The 18,262-nt window shown below is 34.9% G+C and overlaps 1 protein-coding gene across 5 annotated transcripts in view; it reads left to right on the forward strand.

The window, feature by feature from the left end:
- Positions 1 to 18,262, forward strand: part of BLTP3B (bridge-like lipid transfer protein family member 3B) — a 94,938-nt gene that overhangs the window by 25,645 nt on the left and 51,031 nt on the right. For 3 of the 5 annotated variants that reach the window (XM_057486480.1, XM_036891587.2, XM_036891584.2), the window contains 3 exons: positions 14,032 to 14,194; positions 15,527 to 15,565; positions 17,620 to 17,711. In XM_057486480.1, the coding sequence (XP_057342463.1) occupies positions 14,032 to 14,194; positions 15,527 to 15,565; positions 17,620 to 17,711 (294 nt within the window). Of the gene's footprint in view, positions 1 to 12,118; positions 12,237 to 14,031; positions 14,195 to 15,526; positions 15,566 to 17,619; positions 17,712 to 18,262 lie in introns of all 5 variants that reach the window. The other 2 variants (XM_036891585.2, XM_036891588.2) reach the window with 1 other exon arrangement.

An 18,262-nucleotide genomic window follows, 5' to 3' on the forward strand; every position in this document is an offset into this window, starting at 1 on the left:
CCTCTGCTCACCGGTCTTTCTGCCCTGTTTCCCTAGTATTGGGGTCCCTATCCCTTTAAGACTTTCAAAAAGCCCTCGCCAAAACAAAACAGCAATAAAGCAAAAAAAGAAAATGGTCACGCGCTTTTCTTATGTCCTCCGGCGCCTGGCCTCCATTGCCCGCTCACTGTTCTTGCTGCCCTGTTTTCCTAGTATCGAGCGCCCTGCACTCTGGCCCGGATGGCTGGGACTGGGTGTTCGGCAGTCCTGGGCTCCGTCTCCCTCCCGCTCTGCCTGCTCTTCTCCCGCCGGGAGCTGGGGGGAGGGGCGCTCGGCTCCCGCGGGGCCGGGGCTTGTATCTTACCCCCTTCGCGAGGCGCTGGGTTCTCTCAGGTGCGGATGTGGTCTGGATATTGTCCTGTGTCCTCTGGTCTTTATTCTAGGAAGGATTGTCTTTGTTATATTTTCATAGATATATGTTGTTTTGGGAGGAGATTTCCGCTGCTCTACTCACGCCGCCATCTTCAGATACTCACTTTTTGAGTCTGCAGGTAATGAGGCATAGAGTAGGACAAGGAAGCAGCTAGTCCTAGGAGGAGTGTGCCAGGTTTAATGCGGTATGACAAGGTGAAAAAGAGAGTGTTAGGTGAGGAAATACGGGTTTTTTTAGAAAAGCATTCTGTTTCTTAGTTTTGATTGGAATGATTTTAATGGCTCCATGATGAATCCTATGGAGTATGAAAGGATGTAATTAGTTGCAGATTAATAACTTAATACTCCTACTGAAAGATTTCGTAGTCTGTCAGATTTTCAGAAGTCTCTCCAGGGACATCCTTTCTTGTATCAATTTACATCTGGTCTTAAGGTATATTTCTAGAAATACTGTTCTGAATAAAATCAAGCAGAAGCTATTAAATTTGCTTAAACAGAGATACTGGGTCTTGTATTATCTCTTCATTTGCAATGAAAATTTAATCCTTGTAGGGGCACACAGTCTTGAGATACTAGCTAGTGATTTCAGGTACTAGACTAGTTCATTTCAAAGGTTGAGTTGTACCTTATTGGGAAAAACCGAACAATGATAGGGGAAGAATATGGGACGTTTAAATTCTAAATGTTGGATCTGTGTTTTTCTTTCAATCATACTCCTTTGTTATTTGTCAGCTTGATCATATGATAACTTCAGATTTCTGAAGGAAAGAATCTGATTACAGACTAAATGCCTTATCAACCTCTAGATTAGTCAGCTGTAACCAAGGAAATATGATAAGATGTCTTAGATGTGCACCTTTCCCCTATGTTTATAGCCTTTCTCTGGGAAGATAGAATCTCTCGTTGCTGGGCAGCCATCCTAAGCGATGTTTGTTTATTAATGACCCATTAATTAAAGTAAGTAAGAACAGTATTAAAAAACAAACCACAATATTGAAATTATTTTCCATATGGTTAAAATTAATCCTTTTTCTTTAAGGTAATTTTTCTTAGTCTTGTCAATGTCCAACAAAAAATTCCTTTCAAAATATGATAAAATACCTTGGACCATGAAGCCCATCTAAGAACTTCACATTGTGAGTGCCTGCTTTAAGTTTTTTAAATAAACAGTTTAACTGCATTTTTTAATTCCTTGTAAAATCTATTTTTCTGTGATAGCATGAAATGTCATAGAATAGGAATGATTATTTCTAATTACAGCTATTATTTGAGAAGATAATATCAAGTAGTAGGGCCCGTTCTTAAGTTGAAAAGAATAATAGGTATTGATGTGAATCTCTAACAACATGTACAATAATAGCAACCATAAACAATTTCAGGACAAAGTGGATATTTCAAGAAATGCGTATTTGCTGATGAGGTTTTAAAAGAAAGTCCCAAGGGTTCGTTATAGGAACACAAAGAGTTAAGTATGGAAGAATGTAGGTAATTATGTCAGAAAAGGGTTTGTAAACTATGTTTCCGAGATTCCTTGTAGCTCTAAGATTCTATTATTCTACCCCCAAATGTTTTATTTAACCTGGGGATGGTTCATTTCAAAAATCTGTTTCAGGTTGCTTTAGCAAATAAAACAACTGTGTGATCTTTGTTTTCATGATGTAGCTGTAAAATCTGAAAAAAGTTCAAATAAATCATGACTAAAATTTATACTAACGTCAAATATAAAATGTGTACCCCTCAGATTTATGATCTACCCTAAACTTAATGTTTATCAAGCCTGGAGAATTTTTTAGAAATTTGGCCATTGTTATGTAATGTCTCTGTATTGTTCATAAGGCTGTTTAACTTGTGTGTTCATATTAATAATAGCTAACAGTCACTGAGTTTTCCTATGTGTTAGGGACAATTCTGAGGATTTTACAAGTTCTAATTCAGTTAATCCTCAAAAGAGCTCCATGAGGCAGGTACTATTACTACCATTCTATGGACAAGGAAACTGAGGAGGCATACAGAGGTTAAGTAACATGTGGCATTTTTATTCTTGCAGAGCTGGGATTCTTGGACCTTTAGGGCATTTATGCTATGTTCCCTTAAGCAAATAAAAATCTTGGATTGTATGGACTTACTGTCTTTTGCACTGAATTTTTACTTAGCACAGTGTTTTACATATAATTCAGACTCTAATAATCATGTGTTTATTATAAAATGTATAATCTAAAACATTATTTGTCTAGAATTTTCATTCATATAGTTAGCTATTTTTGTCAATACTGAAAAAGCTACTAAGTTGTATTTTCAGGTATTGTTTGTCATTAAAGAAGATTTTGAATAAAATGAAAGTGTGTTTTCATATCTCAAGTATGTTTTTAAATTGTTACATTTAAAAAATACAGTTAGTTAACCAGTAAAATATATATTCACATTAAAATTGATTTCATATGTAATGTTAGAAAAAAGGACACGTTTATTTTAAATAAACCTCTTTGCCTGCCATAATGTACATAATAATGAAACATCAGTGTGCTTTCTGAATTTTAAAAATAAGAAGAAACAGTAATTGTTCTGCCTTTTTTTTTTTATTATGTGGTATGACTTTTTTCAGTGCAGTTGTTAGGACTTTGACATATTCAGGTCAGCTTTCTCTTTTATCCTTATTTTCAGTCTTTGTTAACATATCTGTTTGGTCTTGTATAGATTTCATATTTCCATTTCCCTTCCCCCTATCTTTACCAAATAAATAATTATTCAGAAGTTTAACTCACTGACCTGGATTTCTACCTTTTTTTTTTAAGTTCAGCGCTAAAATGTTTATATGACATTTTAGAGTATTAAGTGATGCTTTAGTGAGCTGAATTCATTTATTTCAGATAACAACCTGTTCTTTTTAGGACCAGGCCCAGTATTATACCCTTCTCAATTATAATATTTAGTAGAATACACAGTTTTTGAGGACTTGAAATGACAACTTAGTCCAAAGAGTCTGCAGCAACACTTGGAAAAAGCCCAAGTAAATAATGCATAGCTCTTCCATGCCTTAATGCTCTTTCATGAGTTTTCTTCTGTTTGCCCAGTTATACACTTGATGAAAGTCTGCTTTTCCTATATCATTTAAATTATGACAAATATGGCTGAAAAACCATTCTCCTCTTTGTTTTGGGAAGGAGCATAATTATATTAATGAATGATTGGAAAACATTTGTGTAAAAGTGAAATATATGTAAATTAAAGCCTAACGTATGAGTAATAGAAGATAAATAACTCGATATATATAGTGCCTACCCAATATAAAAAACTAGCATTCTAATAGCTGGAGATGTAAGTTACCAATATCTTCAGCTTTCTATTTAAAGTATTTTAATAGATAAGCAATATTAATGTAAGATATTTTAAGGTTAGCTCCTTAAAAGTGGCCATTTCAAAGTCCTGTTTGGATAAGCATGGATTTTTGGTACTGTTCCAGTTAGAACTGGGATCAGTGCATTCATAATTTAAATAGAAAGAGGGATATCTGTTTTGTACCCAGATGCTTTATATATTACCTTTAACCTGCACTGAGATGACGCTGGTATTATTTTCCCCATTTTACAGATGAGCAAATTGAGGCAGAGAAGTATCACACTAAGTGGCTAAACTAGAATTCATACTTTTCTGTCTTTAAGGCTTATGCTCCTTGTAGATGCTGGCCCTTAGGTATGAAGTAAATTGAAGGTAGAACTTTTTGTGAATGATAATGTATTTTAATTTTTCCATCTTCCACTTTTACTGTTGCCAGCCTGTCTTTCTGGGTTTCTGTTGAACTTTTGTCTTTATGAACAATGTATATGTTCATACATTAGAGCACTTAAACAGGGAAGTATGAAGATGCAGAAATAAATCTAAAATCTCACCAACCATAGGTATTCATGATTTTTAAATGCATTTTTTACTTAATTGAAATAATAGGGTATAATTTTTAACCTTGAATTTTCACCAAACATTATAAGCATTTCTTTATGTGATTGGCAACACATATTATTTGATAATTAACCAACATAATATATTAAAAGGATTATTCCCCTTTGGACATGTACGTGTTTCCCCTTTGTAAATATCACGGAGATTAATTCTTGTATATCCCAATCAATATGTTGCACTAACCCCTCTCCTTCCAGGTGTGCACACACACATTCTGTCCTGCCCAAACAAAGGATATGTAGTTTGTGTTCTTGAGTTACTCAGGTTAGACTTTGTACATCTATTCCCCTGCCTGTCCTTCCTTTCTTCCTGTAATCCTCTTGAGTATGGTTACCAGTATTTTGGAAGTACAATTTGTTTCAGTTTGTTTTCAGTTTTAGTGTTTTCCATCTTCTCATTCTTTCTTTATTATTACTGTTTTCTTTCATTTGTTGAGTATCAACATGCTTCATAGTCAAAATTATTCAAAGCCAACCCTTTCTCTTGTGTACTCTATCTGCTGTCTTCTGATCACTCCCATACCTTCAATAGTTTTCTTTTTTCTGCATCATTGTTACCAGCATACAAGCCTGCTGAATTTTCTCTCACCCTTAAAAAAAGAAAGCCTGGTTTCTGTTCTCACTGGCCTTTCCTTCTTAATCTCCCTTATTGGTTTCTTTTTACATTTCCTTGGACACTTAGTGGTCCCTGATCACAGTGCTTGATCCATCTCACTTTCTCTTTCCATTTTATAACCATAAATAATCTATAACATTGGTGATTACCAAATTTATATCTTTTGTTACTGAATGAGACTTGAATATCTGGCTATCTAATTGCTACTCTTGGATATATAATAGGCATCTCTTAATTAAACTATTTAAAACCTAAAATCTGCTCCTTAATCCCAAACATTTCTCCCTCTCTCTCTTTACCCCAATAAATGGCAATTTTATCCTTCCATTTACTCAGACCAAAAAATCAAGAGTCATTATTTCAGTCTGTATAGTCAAATCCTGTTTGGCTTTACCTTAAGAATATATCACACTGCTTCCTGCTCTTCTATTTTGGTACAAGCCAGCATCTCTTACCTGTATTACTGCAATAGCCTCCCGTCTAGGCTCCCTGCTTCTATCCATGGGCTTCTTTCAAATATTTTCAGTAAAGTGATCCTTTAAAAAGGAAAGTCCCCCAGAGGCACGGAACAACACTTTAGAACAGATGGACCTAACAGACTTCTACAGAACACTCTATCCAAAAGCAGCAGGATACACATTCTTCTCAAGTGAACATGGAACACTTTCCAGAATAGATCAACATAGTAGGCCACAAAAAGAGCCTCAGTAAATTGAGAAGGATTGAAATTGTACCTACCAGCTTCTCAGACCACAAAGTATGAAACTAGAAATAAATTAAGCAAAGAAAACAAAAAAGCCCACGAACACATGGAGGCTTATTTAACAACATGCTCCTAAATAATGGATCAATGACCAAGTAAAAACAGAGATCAAGCAATATATGGAGATGAATGAAAACACAACTCAACACCCTAAAATCTATGGGACGCAGCACAGGCAGTTAGTTCTAAGAGGAAAGTATATAGCAGTACAGGCTTACTTCAAGAATGAAGAACAATCCCAAATGAACAGTCTAAACTCACAATTAATGAAACTAGAAAAAGAAGAACAAATAAGGCCCAAAGTCAATAGGAGGAGGGACTTAATAAAGATCAGAGCAGAAATAAAACAATAGAATAAAATAATTTTATTTTAATTTATTAAATTAGAAATAATTAAATTATTAAAAATAAGAAAAAATATTAAGAATAAGAAGAATAAAACAATAGAGAGGATCAGTGAAACCAGGAGCAGGTTCTTTGAGAAAATAAAACAGATAAACCCCTCGCCAGACTTATCAAGAAAAAAAGAGTGTACACACATAAACAGAATCAGAATTAAGAAAGGAAAATTCACTACAGACACCAAATAAATACAAAGAATTATTAGAGATTACTATATAAAATTATATGCTAACAAATTGGATAACCTAGAGGAAATGGACAACTTTCTAGAAAAATACAACCTTCCAAGACTGACCCAGAAGAAACAAAATCTGAACAGACCAATTACAAGCAACAAAATTGAATTGGTGATCAAAAAACAACCTAAGAATAAAATGCCTGGACCAGATGACTTCAGTGCTGAATTTTATCAAATATTTAGAGAAGACCTAATTCCCATCCATCTTAAAGTTTTCCAAAAAGTGGAAGAGGAGGGAATACTTCAAACTCATTCTGTCTGGCCAGCATCACTCTAATACCAAAACCAGACAAAGACACCACAAAAAAAGAAAATCACAGACCAATATTCCTGGTGAACATAGATGCAAAAATCCTCAACAAAATATTAGCAAACCAAATTCAAAAATACATCAAAAAGATCATCCATCATGCTCAAGTAGGATTCATTCCAGGGTTGTAAGGATGATACAATATTCAAAAATCCTTCAACATCATACACCACATCAAAAAAAGGAGGACAAAAATCACATGATCATCTCCATAGATGCTGAAAAAGCATTTGACAAAATTGAGCATCCATTCATGACAAAAACTCTCAACAAAATGGGTAGAGAGGGCAAGTACTTCAACATAATAAAGGCCATACTTACCAGTGAAAAGCTGAAAGCTTTTCCTTTAAGATCAGGAACAAGACAAGTATGTACATTCTCACCACTTTTATTCAGCATAGTTCTGGAGGTCCTAGCCATGATCATCAGACAACACAAAGAAATAAAATGCATCCAGATTGGTAAGGAAGAAGTTAAACTCACTGTTTGCAGATGACATGATGTTATACACAGAAAACCCTAAACAATCCACCTCATAACTACTAGAACTAATAACTGAATTCAGCAAAGTTGCAGAATACAAAATTAATATGCAGAAATCTGTTGCATACTAAAGATGAACTAGCAGAAAGAGAAATCAGGAAAAAATTCCATTCACAATTGCATCAAAAAGAATAAAATACCTAGGAATAAACCTAACCAAGGAGGTGAAAGACCTGTACCCTGAAAACTACAGGACATTCAGAAAGAAGACACCAATAAATGGAAACACATCCCGTGCTCATGGGTAGGAAGAAGTATTATTGTCAAAACGGCCATCCTGCCTAAAGCAATTTACAGATTCAATGCAATCCCTATCAAAATACTAAGAGTGTTCTTCAATGAACTGGAACAAATGTTCTAAAATTCATACCAGCCACAAAAGAGCCCAAATAGCCAAAGCAATCCTGACAAGAATAAAGCTGGAGGGATTATGCTCCCCAACTTCAAGCTCTACTACAAAGCCACAGTAATGAAAACAATTTGGTACTGGCACAAGAACAGACCCGTAGATCAGTGGAACAGAATAGAGAGTCCAGATACAAACCTACACATATATGGCCAATTAATATATGATAAAGGAGCCATGGATATAAAATGGGGAAACCAGAGCCTCGTCAACAAATGGTTTTGGCAAAACTGGACAGCTATGTGTAAGAGAATGAAACTGGATTATTGTCCAATTCCATACACAAAAGTAAACTCAAAATGCATCAAAGACCTGAATGTAAGTCATGAAACCATAAAACTCGTAGAAGAAAGCATAGACAAACTCTCGAATATAAACATAAGCAATTTTTTCCTTAACACATCTCAGGCAAGGGAAACAAAAGCAAAAATGAACAAGAGGGACTGCATCAAACTAAAAAGCTCTGTGCAGTAAAGGACACCATCAGTAGAACAAAAAGGCATCCTATAGTATGGGAGAATATATTCATTAATGACATATCTGACAAGGGGTTAACATCCAAAATGTATAAAGAACTCAAATGCCTCAACACCCAAAAAAGCAAATAACCCAACTAAAAAATGGGCAGAGGATATGAACAGACACTTCTCCAAGGAAGAAATTCAGATGGCTACAGACACATGAAAAGATGCTCCACATTGATAATTATCAGGGAAATGCAAATTAAAACCACAGTGAGATATCACCTCACACCAGTTAGGATGGCCAACATCCAAAAGGAACAAGAAGAGCTGGTGAAGATGAAAAGAAAAGGAACCCTCCTACACTGTTGATGGAAATGTAAATTAGTTCAACCATTGTGGATAGCAATATGGAAGTTACTCAAAAAACTAAAAGTAGAAATACCATTTGACCCAGGAATTCCACTCCTAGGAATTTACCCAAAGAAAACAAGATCCCAGATTCAAAAAGACATATGCACCCCTATGTTTATCTCTGCACTATTTACAGTAGCCAAGATATGGAAGCAACCTAAGTGTCCATCAGTAGATGAATGGATGAAGAAGAGGTGTTACATATACACAATGGAATATTATTCAGCCTTAACAAATCCTACCATTTGCAACAACATGGATGGAGCAGAGGGTATTATGCTCTGTGAAATAAGCCAGGTGGAGAAAGACAAGTACCAAATGATTTTGCTCACTTGTAGAGTATAACAATGAAGCAAAACTGAAGGAATAAAGCAGCAGCTGACTCAAAGTACAAGAAGGAACTAGGGGTTACCAAAGGGAAGAGGCCTGGCAGGGTGGCTGGGAAAGGAGGGAGAAGAGGATTAAGGGGCATTATGATGTGCACACATAATGTAGGGGGTCACGGGGAAGGCAGTGTAGCACAGAGAAGACAAGTAGTGGCTCTGCAGCATCTTATTAAGCTGATGTACAGTGACTGCAATATGGGGTGTCGGGGGAACTTGATAATATGGGTAAATGTAATAACCACAATGTTGCTCATGTAAAACCTTCGTAAGATTGTATCTCAGTGATACCCTAATTAAAAAAAAGTTCCCTGTTCTAGTCAAAACCATCTCTTGTCATTCTCATTTTTATACAGAGTAAAAGCCAGGATCCTTAGATTGGCTTACCAAGGTCCCACATGATCTGGCCCATTATTTCTCTAATCTCATTTCCTTTTATTTTTGTCCTTATTCATTTCTTCTAGTCACATTGGCCTTCTTGGTATTCCTCCACATGCCAAACATGTTCCCATCTCAAGTTTTGCCCTCACTTTTCCTCTACCTAGAGCATTCTTCAGGTAGTTTCATATCTAGCTCCTTCACTTCTTAAAGACCTTTGCCTAAATCTCATCTCTTCAGTGCGGCTTTTCCTATCCTTCCTTTTAAAAATTAAAAGGCCTTCTCCTTGCACCTTCTATCGTACTATTTTGCTTTTTTTTTCTTCCATAGATGTCAGAATCTGGTGCACTATACATTTAACTTAAAAAAATTTTTTTCTGTGTACTCCTTCTTCCCCATTAAGCTCCATGAAGGCATTCTTATTCTGTTCATGGTCAGATACCCAGTGCCTGTTCAATGAAAATTTATTGAATGAATGAATAAAAGGATTGAGTACACTCTTTGTCTTTCCAGATTTATCATCTAGTTCCTTGGCTCTCTTGCAAAATTCCAGTTGCTGATCTTTTTTCATTCCTACCTATTTTATACCATACTCTTTCCTGCCTCAGAACCTGTATATGTTTTGTTTCCTTTGCTTGGAATATTCTTTCTTTCCCTGCCCTCCTCTAGTTAACTGCCCTTGTCTAGTTAACTTCAACTACTCATATTTTAGATATAAGCTCAAAAGTCCATATTTCAAAGAAGCTCTGGATTAAGACCCCTAGTGTATTCTCTCTTAGTCGTGCTATTTGATCTTCTGTCCCACCAACTGAATTGAAAACTGCACAAAGGCAGGGATCTGGAATGTACTGCTTGCCATTGTGTGTGCGTTTGAGTAGTGAATCCTCAGTAAGCACGTACTGAATGCTACCTTCTATCTCTACTATCCGGCCTTGCAGAAGTGGCAGGTCATTCCTGTATGATTAGGAATGGTAGCTTATCAAGAAATTTAATAGTATTAAGCCAGACATGATTGATGGGAAGTATAATACAATCCAGCATCATTCGTCAAATATGGGTTAAACATGAACTTTGTGTTCCTCAGTTCACATTTTTTTTTTTTTTAGATAATTATTTTTTATTGAAGGGTAGTTGACACACAGTATTACATTACATTAGTTTCAGGTGTACAACACAGTGATTCAACATTTATATACATGATAATTCTAAGTACCAGCTATCACCATACCAAGTTGTTACAATATTTTGACTATATTCCTTATGCTATACATTACATCCCGGTTGCTTATTTATTTTACAATTGGAAGTGTGTACTTTTTCTTGGTTGTTGTTGTTAGGGCATCTCTCATATTTATTGATCAAATGGTTGTTAACAACAATAAAATTCTGTGTAGGGGAGTCAATGCTCAATGCACAATCATTAATCCACCCCAAGCCTAATTTTCGTCAGTCTCCAATCTTCTGAAGCATAACGAACAAGTTCTTACATGGAGAACAAATTCTTACATAGTGAATAAGTTACATGGTGAACAGTACAAGGGCAGTCATCACAGAAACTTTTGGTTTTGCTCATGCATTATGAACTATAAACAGTCAGTTCAAATATGAATACACATTTGATTTTTATACTTGATTTATATGTGGATACCGCATTTCTCTCTTTATTATTTTTAATAAGATGCTGAAGTGGTAGGTAGATACAAGATAAAGGTAGAAAACATAGTTTAGTGTTGTAAGAGAGCAAATGTAGATGATCAGGTGTGTGCCTGTAGACTATGTGTTAATCCAAGCTAGACAAGGGCAATAAAACATCCACGTATGCAGAAGATTTCTCTCAGAACAGGGGGGGTGAGGTTCTAAGCCTCACCTCTGTTGATCCCCAATTTCTCACCTGATGACCCCCCTGCGACTGTGCCTGTCTTAGGTTGTTCCTCCCTTGAGGAATCTTACCCGTCTCTGGCTAACCAGTCATCTTCCGGGGCCATACAGGGAAATGTTAAGTTGGTAAGTGAGAGAGAAGCCTTATTGTTTGAAATGGTTAGCTTTTTATTTCTTTGCATATTTATGCCCTGTGGCTTCTATGCCCAGCATTTGTCTTGAGGTATCTTTACCACTTGGAGGAGTTATGATACTCGGTAAATTTGATATGAGGCACGAATTCTATTTAAGAATTCGTTGTAATTAGGAAGAAAGAAGAAAAGCTATAGAAGTAGCAGGCGGGAGAAAACATGGGAAGATTGATTATTTCTTTGACATATCTTCTTGTAGAGTAACTTCAGCATGTATAGATTTTAAGCTACTACTTAAATTGCACACACACATTAACATAATAGGAGTATAGTTACATAACCAAAGCATACCTGTAATTACCAGCCATCTCCAGTGAAACCAAGAAAACCAGTTAGGCACCCTAGGCATTTGTGAAAACTTATCAATGATATGATGGTTATTATCTAACTGAATTTGAGTAGTTTGAGAAAAATCAGACAAATTAAAACAACCCATTCCTGGGCACTGTTCACATCCCATATGTTCTTTTAACAGTAAATAGTCTGTAGTTGTAAGATTTTGGAGCGCTACAATTTGCACTTCTCCTAATTCTTGGTTGAGTTCCAACAGTATAGATCCAGTCAAATTTGTTGTTTTACTGTATGCACAGGTCAGCTTAGATATCTCCTTCATTCCCATGGCAAGTCCAGGAGCTGGTGGGATGAGTGCATCTACAGCTGTAGCAGTGCGTGGATCTTTGTTGGGGTTTTTTGATGATCATCTTCTGGCATGAGTCTTCCCGAGAGTGCTGATGTTGGAAGTTCTCTTTCATATCGTTTCTTAGTTGTCAGTTCACATTTTGTGAGAAGATATGACTCCAGATAAAATTTGCCTCAAGAAATTCTGGTTTAGAATCAATGGAGAAGAATGTGTATATTGATTGATATTCTTGTTGGATGTGTAAGGCATGTAAATAACTCAGTATGTTTCGTTGCTTTAATATTTAATTTGGAAAAGTAAATGACTGGCTAATAACTCTTTTTTTTAGCCAGTAATTAGTTTTGCCAGTAGATTTACTTTTGAAAAAGTATTTGCTGGGTAAAGTTAGCAATTTTTCATTTTTTAGGGTTGTTTTAAGAATTAAATAATGTATATGAAAGCAATTTGAAGTACATATATGATTTACTGTTATAATATTTGTGATATTAGACAAATAAGTTAGTTTCTCATGTTTAGTCATCTAAAAGTGGGGATAAAAATAGTATTCCTCCTCATTGGTAAGCATAGTGACAAATCCAAGATTATAGGGACAGTTATCTCTGAAATAAAATAAAGGGTTTATTGAGCCATCACAGATGCTAACCAGAAAAAGGACTGAATCCTGGGACAGGAGTTTTTGCTTCACCAGCAGCAAGGCCAGTTAACAGAAGCAACATGTCCATCAGATTCAAGAAACAGGGAACGTTTATAAGGAGTTTCAAGGAAAGTGAGTTGTTTAAATTCAAATTGGCTACAGAGAAGGAAGGTGGGGTTATGTGAACAGGTAAAGTGTAGAGTTGGGTGGTTAATCCATAGAGAGGCCTCATGGATTTGTTGGTGGATAATGATCAGCCACTGTTCACATGTAAGAGGGATGAGGTAGTTGTGGGGTCTTCTAGATAACTGTTGAAATACTTCATTCAGGAAGGTGCAGTTTCTCATGAGCTGCCTGGAAGTTGGAACAAAGTTATCAGCCTCCATTTAGGAATGTGAAGTTTTTCGTTGGCTATGCCTACAGCCGGTGACTAACTTCTCTTGTCTCCTCCATTCTCTGGTCCTTAATGTCACTTAATTTTAGAATATCTCAAAGTTTTTTCCTTCATTAGTGGGAATTGTTAGTAATGCATGCACGCAAAGAGCCTGGTATACAGTAAACTCTTGGAAAATGTTCACCATTATTTTAACTATTATTATAATTTCCAATCTTCTTTAAATTTAAAAACTTCCATTTTTATGTTATTATAGAGAATCTGAGTTCTTTAATCAGAATCTTAGGGTCCAGTTTCCTTTGTGACTTCTGGCACTTTAAATATCAATTAACTTCCGTGGAAAGGATAGATGGTATTTATACAGCTAATTCTGGGTTTAAATAATCGGTATATTTAAAAATCTCATGTAGGAAACACCAAAATCAGCTGCTTAAATAGAGTTGCAAAATCCCCTTTCTCAGAGACTTTTTAGGACAAGATGTTATGTATATGTACTGTAATTCCTGGAATGATCTGGCTCAGTTTCTGAAGCTGGGAATGACGGGACGATTCTGAAAGGCATCCCGATGCCCTTTGATCATCATTCTTGCGATGGTGAACCGTGGTGGTTGCTGCTATTTTAAAGGGTTTCCTCATTCCCTTACCATTTGAAGGTCACTAAGAACCAGAGCTTGATTGTTTATAGAGATATGATACTCAAATGTATGCCAAAAACACTAGGCTTTGTATAAGAGAACTATGGACAACAGAGATCAAAACAATAACCACATTTAAAAGCATGGGTTGAAATGAAGCATCATCCAACAACCAATCTACGAGCCCTCTCTATGGACTAACCACCTACCTACACACTTTACCTGTTTGCATGACCCCACCTTGCTTCTCTATAGCCAATGTGAATTTAATGTTTGTTTCTAGGAGCTGCTATTAATTTTAATGTCCTTTATATTTAGAGGAATGAGATTGGGGTACAGCAACTGACCCTAAAATTAATATCACTATACATTCTCTTTCAGATTTACAAAAAATTTATCTCCTGACAAGATAAATCTAAGTACCCTCAAAGGAGAAGGTGAACTGAAGAATTTGGAGTTGGATGAAGAGGTGCTCCAGAATATGTTGGATTTGCCAACATGGCTTGCCATCAACAAAGTTTTTTGTAATAAAGCATCAATTAGGGTGAGACTTTGATGTCTGTGGAAGGAATTTTATTCATCTTTTGCTTTCATCCCCATCTTCTAAAATAGTATTTTGTTTTAGATAATTATGTAAAGAAGCATTTTTATTGACATAGTTTAAAAACACAGATACCTTAATCTAAATAATTATGTGAATGTGAGTCTTAAGAATATAATTGAAGTCATGTACTAATGTATTATTAATTTACAGATTTTAATTCTATTTAAATTTAGTGATATTAACATTTATAAAATTCGGTAATTTAATTAAATAATTGGTTAAACTTGGCATATATTCAAGGATATTTTTTCAAAGGATTTGTCAAATGGAGTAATTTAAATTTCTAGTAAGCACTTTATATCAAATGAAGGCATAAGGACTGATGAATTATTTTCTTACTCTGTACTTTATAGTTCTATTTAAAATTTTACCCTTTTCCTCAATTTTTTCCATATTTTGAGGATTTTATAGTTTTCCGTTATTGTAGTTACTCCTACTTATTAAAATTTATTCCTTCTTATCTCTGACTCTAATCATAATGTCATATCACATCTTGCTCTTAAAGATGAGGCCTGTTTGAGAGTCTGCTTGGGAGAAAACTGCATTCTAATTTGTTTCATGAAATTAAAATTGGGCTCCAAAGAAAAGATGTGGAAAGGTACCTATGTGGTCACGTTTAATTTTTGTTCTGTCCTCCATAAACCCAAATATCTACAAAATACGATTTTTTAGTGTAGTGTATGTTTGAACAATATTTATTTTATATTGCTTACATTTTACATTATTGACATCAACTTTTGTATTTTTCTCAAGTATCTACAAAGAGATTGGTCAGAATTCTAGAATTAAGAAAAAAGATGAACAAAACACTATGTTTTGTTGCAGTCTTAGTTTAAATTATGAAATTAAAATTTGTTTTAAGGACTTAAAAAAGATTTTTCAGAGAACCTGAAATTTTTATTTAAAAAGATGACTAGGACTACGCTGATGGACAGTGACTGTAATGGGGTATCTGGGGGGGACTTGATAATGGGGGGTGTCTAGTAACCAAAATGCTGTTCAAGTAATTGTACATTAACAATATCAAAATAAAAAATAAAAAATAAAAAACTTCGGAAAAAAAAAGATGACTAGGAAAAATATGACAAGTAGTATTTTCTTATATAAAATAGGTACATTTGATTTCAGAAGTATGAATAGCTTAATTTATTTTTCAGTTTGAGAAAAAGTCATCTAATTTAGTGACTCACTATATTAAGAGAATATCTGTCGATTACTACTTTACATTATTTTTTAATGATTTATTTATAAAAAAAAATTTTTTTTTCATAGATCCCATGGACAAAACTGAAAACACATCCCATCTCTTTGGTGAGTTCTGAATTGCCTCAGAAATAAACATTTATATGTACATATGACCTAACTGTTAATGATAATCTCTTTTTTTGTCATAGAAACATAATCTGGCTTTTCCACTAATTAGATTTTGTTTTATTTTGATGGTATTTTTCTCAGTCCATAAACTTATGGCCTTTATGGAGAAGTTTAAACTTTAAAATAGGAGGGTCTTTAAAGTTTTTCAGGTCTAGAATATTATGTTCTAATAAGTTTGTGTATTTTATTATGTCATTTAAGTCTTTATTGATGTACTGTGGGATTCTTTTAATAATACATAGTTCAAATTTTCTGTGTTTCTGCTTTTACTGATCTAGTAAATAAAAATATATATTCTTTAATATACTTTATTTTTTAAGGAAGATTGAAGAAAAATCACTTGGTCATTTAGTGATTCATACATTTCACAAATATTTATTGAGCACCTCCCCTGTGCCCTGAGAGAACTTGTATTTTTAAAGAGGAAACTGACAATGAACAAGTAAATAAAATAAGACAGCTTCAGATAATAAATGCTGTATTAAAATAGAAAATGAAGAATGACTGGAGTTGTGTTAGTGATGACTACTAAGGACATTCAGTCTACGTCAGGAAAAAACCGTTACCCCAAGAAAGACATTTTTTCATTATGGGAATGTTCATTTTATTGCACATTTCCTGCCAGTTTCATACTTTTTATAGTTAATGTCTTAAATTGGGATAAACTTTTAGAGGCGGCTTAGTCTCATTCATTAACATATAATGTCATTGTCCGTTGATGATGTATTACATCCTGGGATTAGAGATTTCACTTCCGTAAAATCTGATGATCTCAGCAGTATATGGCTGCTTTTTTTTTTTTTAAGTATCATTGATATACAATCTCTGTTGGTTTCAGATACACAGCACAGTGGTTCAACATTTACCCATATTATCAAGTCCTCACCCTCTCCAGTGCAGTCACTGTCATCAACTTACTAAGATGTGGCAGAATCATTAACTGTATTCTCCGTGCTGTACTACCATCCCCATGACCAACTTGTGTTGTGATTGAGAATTATTATGGCCCTCAGTCCTCTTCCCCCTCCTTCTCTATCCTCCTCAGCCCCTCCACCGTGGTAACCACTAGTCCCTTCTTGGTGTCTATGAGTCTGTTGCTCTTTTGTTCTTTCTATTTTGCTTTTTTTTTTTTATACTTCACAATTAAGTGAAATCATTTGGTGTTTGTCTTTCTCTGCCTTGCTTATTTCACTGAGCATAATACCCTCTAGCTCCATCCATGTTGTTGCAAATGATAGGATTTATTTTCTTCTTATGGCTGAATAATATTCCATTGTGTATATGTACCACCTCTTCTTCATCCATTCATCTATTAATGGACACTTAGGTTGCTTCCATATCTTGGCTGTTATAAATAGTGCAGCAATAAACTTGGGGGTGCACATGTCTTTTCAAATCAGGAATCTTGTTTTCTTCAGGCAAATACCTAGGAGCGGAATTCCTGGGTCAAATGGAATTTCTATTTTTAGTTTTTTGAAGAGCCTCCATATTGCTTTCTACAATGGTTGCACCAGTTTACATTCCCACCAGCAGTGTAGAAGGGTTCCCCTTTCTTCACATCCTCACCTGCATTTGTTATTTCTTGTCTCTTGGATGTTGGCCGTCCTAATTGGTGTGAGGTGATATTTCATTGTGATTTTAATTTGCATTTCTCTGATGATTAGTGATGTGGAGCATCTTTTCATGTGCCCGTTGGCCATCTGAATTTCTTCTTTGGAGAAGTGTCTGTTCAGGTCCTCCACATGGCTACTTCTTTTAATGTTTTTTTTTCCTCCCATATCCCTATAATACAACTTTTCTACCAGATAATAGTGCCATAAGAAAGGACTGAGCACTGTTTCCTGTTTCAGTATTTGTCTTTTTAGAACTTGAGAGGCTACTCACTAACTGTTTACTTTGCTCCTAAGGAAAGAAAAGAGAAAATAGTCTTAAATAATATTTTCTTAATATACACAAAGTATCTGTTTACATTTTTAATGTATTTTTATTAGTCCCTGGATAAAGTAATCATGGAAATGAGTACATGTGAAGAACCACGAAATCCTAATGGCCCATCTCCAATTGCAACTGCTTCAGGACAGAGGTAAGCTATTTCTATTAATCTATATGACTGGCAAAGGAATTCTTTTCTGTAGTCAGCTATGTTATCAGCAATAATGGGATATAAAATAAAAATACCATAACCTCAAACAGTCTCTATTTTGGTCATCTCTCCTATCAAACATTTTGCAGTCTTAGTACATATGTTGCAAAAGTAGCAGAGTTAATTTTTAGCTTCTTTTATCATATTGCTTTTCCTGATATTAAATAGTAACGATCAGCCAAAGGCAGAGCAGTTAACAGAAAATGGAAACCGAAGAGATCAGGTAATCTGTAATTCAGATAGTCTCTTACTTAGTCTCTGTATAGTTTCTCTGCATATCATTTATTCTATATGTCAGTGGAACTTTTATGACTCTTAAAAGTTAAGTTGATGCCTTAAAAATTATAGACCTTTGAATTACTCTAAAATTCATTAAATATACAATGCTTACACTTTATATGGATGGGATTTTTATAGATAAAAATCAGATGCTAATAAAGTAGAAGCATGAGGGCCAATCACAAAGCTTTCTTGAAAAGTTAGAATAGTTC

The sequence above is a fragment of the Manis pentadactyla genome, chromosome 10 (assembly GCF_030020395.1).
Source record: "Manis pentadactyla isolate mManPen7 chromosome 10, mManPen7.hap1, whole genome shotgun sequence".
Taxonomy (NCBI): domain Eukaryota; kingdom Metazoa; phylum Chordata; class Mammalia; order Pholidota; family Manidae; genus Manis; species Manis pentadactyla.